The 4,765-nt window shown below is 61.2% G+C and overlaps 1 protein-coding gene across 1 annotated transcript; it reads left to right on the top strand.

Moving 5' to 3' along the window:
• The first annotated feature begins 13 nt into the window (after nt 1–13).
• On the top strand, nt 14–4,147 carry LOC146584197 (solute carrier family 22 member 6-A-like). Its single transcript, XM_085325214.1, has 8 exons — nt 14–290; nt 346–514; nt 638–761; nt 845–960; nt 1,830–2,044; nt 2,728–2,836; nt 2,934–3,137; nt 4,066–4,147. Exons 1-8 carry the CDS (start codon nt 14–16, stop codon nt 4,145–4,147), a joined length of 1,296 nt encoding a protein of 431 aa, XP_085181340.1.
• The last annotated feature ends 618 nt before the right edge of the window (nt 4,148–4,765 follow it).

Here is a 4,765-nt window from a genome sequence, read left to right as displayed (position 1 = left end):
TGGGGACAACCCCATGGCCACGGATGGGGACATCCCAATGGTCATGGATGGAGACAACCCCATGGCCATGGATGGGGACATGCCAGTGGTCATGGATGGAGACATCCCGGTGGCCACAGATGGGGCCATCCCAGTGGCCATGGATGGGGACAACCCCATGGCCACGGATGGGGACATGCCAGTGGTCATGGATGGAGACATCCTGGTGGCCACGGATGGGGACATGCGAGTGGTCACGGATGAGGCCATGCCATGGGGACGCGTCGGGACGTGGCGGTGGTGCCAGCAGGGTCCCAGACGGGGGGGGACCGAGTCACCCGTGGGCTCCACGGTGCTTCCTTGCAGTGGTGGAGTGGATCCCCACGCCCTACCGCGCCATCACCGTGGCCATCACCGGCTTCGTCTACACCCTGGGCCAGATCCTGCTGGCCGGCGTGGCCTACGCCATCCCCCACTGGCGCTGGCTCCAGCTCTCCGTCTCCCTGCCCTTCCTCTTCTTCCTCCTCTACTCCTGGTAGGGACGTCCCGGACGCCTGGGTCCCTTCGGGAGGGGTGGGGGCGGAGCAGGGTCCTCCTCCGGGGCTCCGTGTGGGGCTCCCGTCCCGCCGTGCCTCAGTTTCCCCCTCGCCGGCCGCAGGTGGCTGGCCGAGTCGGCCCGCTGGCTCGTGCTCTCCGGGAAGGCCGAGAGGGCCGTGAAGGTCCTGCAGAGGGTGGCCAGGATAAACAAGCGGAAGGAGGAAGGGGAGAAGATCACGGCAGAGGTACGGCGGCTCCGGGGTGAGGGTCTCCGGGCCGGGCCGGTCTCGGTTCCCCTCCCCTTCCAACCTCTCCCATCTGCCGGCAGATCCTCAAGTCCAGCATGCAGAAGGAGCTGGACAGCATGAAGGCGTCCTACACTGTCTCGGACCTGGTCCGGACCCCGACCATCCGGCGCATCTTCTTCTGCCTCTCCATCGTCTGGTGGGGACGGGAGGGATGCAGGGAAGGATGGGGAGGTGTGGGGGGGTGGATGGAGAGGTGGGTACATGGATGGATGGATGAGTGGATGGATGGATGGAAGGAAGGCTGGATAGATGGATGGATAGATGAGTAGGTAGTTGGATGGATGGATGGACGGGTGGATAGATGGATGGAGGGATGGATGATAGAGGAATGGATGGATAGACAGGTGGATGGATGGATAGATGGGTGGGTGGTTGGATGGATGGACGGGCAGATGGAGGGATGGGTGGACAGGTGGATGGATAGATGGATGGATAGATGAGTAGGTGGCTGGCTGGATGGTTGGATGGATGGAGGGATGGGTGGATAGATGGATGGATAGATGGATGGATAGATGAGTAGGTGGCTGGCTGGATGGTTGGATGGATGGAGGGATGGGTGGATAGATGGATGGAGGGATGGATGGATGATGGATGGAGGGATTGACAGGCAGATGGATGGATGGAAGGATGGATAGATGGATGGAGAGATGGATAGGAAGGTGGTTGGATGGATGGAAGGATGGATAGATGGATGGAGGGATGGATAGATGGATGGAGGGATGGATAGACAGGCAGATGGATGGATGGAAGGATGGATAGATGGATGGAGGGATGGATAGGAAGGTGGTGGATGGATGGATGGATGGAGGAACAGCCAGACAACCGGAGAATCCGACTGTCCCCCTACGACACAGCAGCGTTGTCCTCCAGGCAATGTCCTCCCAATGTCCCATGGGATGGAGACACCCCAGAGCAACCGGGAGAGGCCACCGCAGGCGACGAGGCCCCGTGCGAGGCCCTCACTGAGCTTCCCACCTCCCCTCCCCCCTCTCTGCCCCACTCCAGGTTCTCCATCAGCTTCTCCTACTACGGGCTGGCCATGGACCTGCAAAACTTCGGCGTCAGCATTTACCTCATCCAGGTGATTTTCGGCGCCGTCGACTTCCCGGCCAAAGTGGTGGTGACCATCTCGCTGAGCTACATCGGCCGGCGGGTGACGCTCGTGTTGTCTGTCCTCTCGGCGGGGCTGATCATCATCGCCAACATCTTTGTCTCCACAGGTTGGAGGGGGGACGGAGGGACGGGGACTGGGCAGGGGTGACGCGGCAGGGTGAGGGCCGTCCAGGCAGCCGGCCACTTATTCGTCCGTCCATCCTTCCCTCCATGTAACCGATCACCCAGCCAACCATCTCTTCGCTCCCTGCACGTCCCTCCACCCATCCAATCATTCTTCCACTCACTTATCCATCCATCATCCACCCGTCTGTCCAACCATCATCCATCCAACCAGCATCCATCTATCCATCGTCCATCCAACTGTCCATCACCAACCATCCATCCATCCATCCAACCATCCATCCATCCATCCATCATCCAACTATCCATCATCCATCCAACTATCCATCATCCAACCATCCATCCATCCATCATCCAACCATCCATCATCCAACCATCCATCCAACCATCATCCATCCATCCATCCATCATCCAACCATCCATCCATCCATCCATCATCCATCCAACCATCCATCCATCCATCCAACCATCCATCCATCCAACCATCATCCAACCATCCATCCATCCATCCATCATCCATCCATCCAACCAACCATCCATCCAACCATCTCCTCCCTCCCCTCACCCATCCGTCCCACCCCGGCAAGCCCGGCCAAGGCCCCGCATGGGGGCCACATCCCAGGGGCCGAGCACAGAGGCCGTCCCGGACCTCCCCACATCCCTGCAGAGCTCCAGACCGTGCGCACGGCGCTGGCCGTCATCGGCAAGGGCTGCCTCTCCGCCTCCTTCAACTGCGTCTTCCTCTTCACCACTGAGCTCTACCCCACTCCCATCAGGTAAGCCCCCCCCTCCCCACCCCGTGACAGCCCCCTCGGTTGCCCGCCCGGTTCCTCGCTAACCCTGTGGCCGGCGTCGCCTCGTCCCTGACGGCAGACAGACCGGCCTGGGCTTCGGCAGCACCATGGCGCGGGTGGGCGGCATCGTGGCGCCGCTGGTGAAGATGATGGATGAGTATTACCCCTTCCTGCCGCCCGTGGTCTACGGGGCGGCCCCCGTCATGTCGGCCGTGGCGGCCGGCTTCCTCCCCGAGACCCTCAACGTGCCGCTGCCCGACACCATCGAAGAGGTGGAGAACAGGTGGGCGCGCGGGACGGGAGGGAGCCTTGGTGGCCGGAGGGACGGACGAGTGGATGGGTGGATTGATGGACGAACTGGGCTGGGAGCGGGGTGGCCGGAGGGGCGGACGGAAGGTTGTGTTGATGGACAGATGGTTGGATGGACAAACGGGTGGATGGACAAGTGGATGGACTGATAGATGTGGGTGGGTGGATAAACAGATGCAAAAATGGAGGGATATGTTGGCTGGATGGACAGACAAATGGAAGGATGGACAGGTGGCGGGATGGACCGATAGACAAATGGGTGGGTTTTTGGATGGGTTGATGGTTGGATGGATGGGTGGTGGCTGGCTGGCTGGCTGGATGATGGTTGGATGGATGGATGATGGTTCGATAGACAAATGGGTGGGTTTTTGGATGGGTTGATGGTTGGATGGATGGGTGGTGGCTGGCTGGCTGGCTGGATGATGGTTGGATGGAGGGATGATGGTTGGGTAGATGGATGGATGGTTGGATGGATGGATGGATGGGTGGTTGGATGGATGGTTGGATGGATGGATGATGGTTGGATGGATGGGTGGTGGATGGATGGATGGATGATGGTTGGATGGATGGATGGATGGTTGGATGGATGGTTGGATGATGGTTGGGTAGATGGATGATGGTTGGATGGATGGATGGTGGATGGATGGATGGAGGTACGTGTTGGTGGAGAGATGGATGGACTGGAAGACAAATGGGTGGGGGTTTGGGATGGCCGGATGGACTGGAGGAGCCACGGGGGCTTTCGGGGTAGATGGCTGCATCGGCTGGACAAAYGAGACCACTGGGCAGGCGCATTGGAGGACCAGCGGCGGGGTGCAGACGGAGGGACGGACRCGCAGAGGAGCGGGAAGACACTGAGGGGCGCCAGGGCCTTCCTCACCCCTCGTCTTCCTCCCCTCCAGGTCCAAGCGGAAGCAGGCGGAGGACACCAAGGAGAAGATCCCGCTCCAGCCCCAGGACAAAGCCCTGCAGAAAGAGGCTTGAGGGGCTCCAAGGGGGGCTTGAACCCGCCCTGGCCRGGTCCCGGTGGCAATAAAGCAGCTCTTCCACGGCGCCGCTGTCTCGGGGTTTTGGCCTCCGATAACCCAGCGCCCCACAACCGCCCATGGCCGGGGTCACCCCGATAGCAGGGTGCCCCATAACCACGCACGGCCGGGGTCACGCCGATAATGGAGCGCCCATAACCCCATGTCTGGGGTGACCCCCACAACGTGACGCCCCGTGTCTGGGGTCCCCTTGATGATGGGGTGCCCCATAACTCCCCATCCGAGGTTACCCCAATAATGTGCCCCCCATAACCCCCCCGAGGTTACCCCAATAACGTGGCGCCCCGTCGCCCCACCCCACTAAGGTGGCACCTCATAACCCTCTAGGAGGTGAACCCCAACAGCGCGACGCCCCGTAGCCCGGCCCCGGGGTCACCCCGACAACATGACGCCCCATAACTACGTCTGGGGTTGACCCCGACAACACGACGCTCCCCCGTCCGGGAGTTACCTCAACAACGTGCCACCATCGTGCCTCCATCCAGGGCCACCACCACGTTGACCACCTCCAGCCCAGCCCTCGGGTGGTCCCCGAGCTCCATCCCAACCTCCGGGC

This window comes from Rhea americana, unplaced genomic scaffold (genome assembly GCF_003343005.1).
Source record: "Rhea americana isolate MKP2758 unplaced genomic scaffold, rheAme1 scaffold_969, whole genome shotgun sequence".
Classification (NCBI taxonomy): domain Eukaryota; kingdom Metazoa; phylum Chordata; class Aves; order Rheiformes; family Rheidae; genus Rhea; species Rhea americana.
This window is presented reverse-complemented; position numbering and strand designations above follow the sequence as displayed.

Bases quoted from the DNA above. Each gene is read 5' to 3' on its own strand.
- LOC146584197 (XM_085325214.1), top strand. From the start codon at position 14: ATGGCCACGGATGGGGACATCCCAATGGTCATGGATGGAGACAACCCC. The intron at 961-1,829 runs GTGGGGACGGGA...GCCCCACTCCAG, and splicing joins TTCTGCCTCTCCATCGTCTG to GTTCTCCATCAGCTTCTCCT. The intron at 2,837-2,933 runs GTAAGCCCCCCC...CCCTGACGGCAG, and splicing joins CTCTACCCCACTCCCATCAG to ACAGACCGGCCTGGGCTTCG.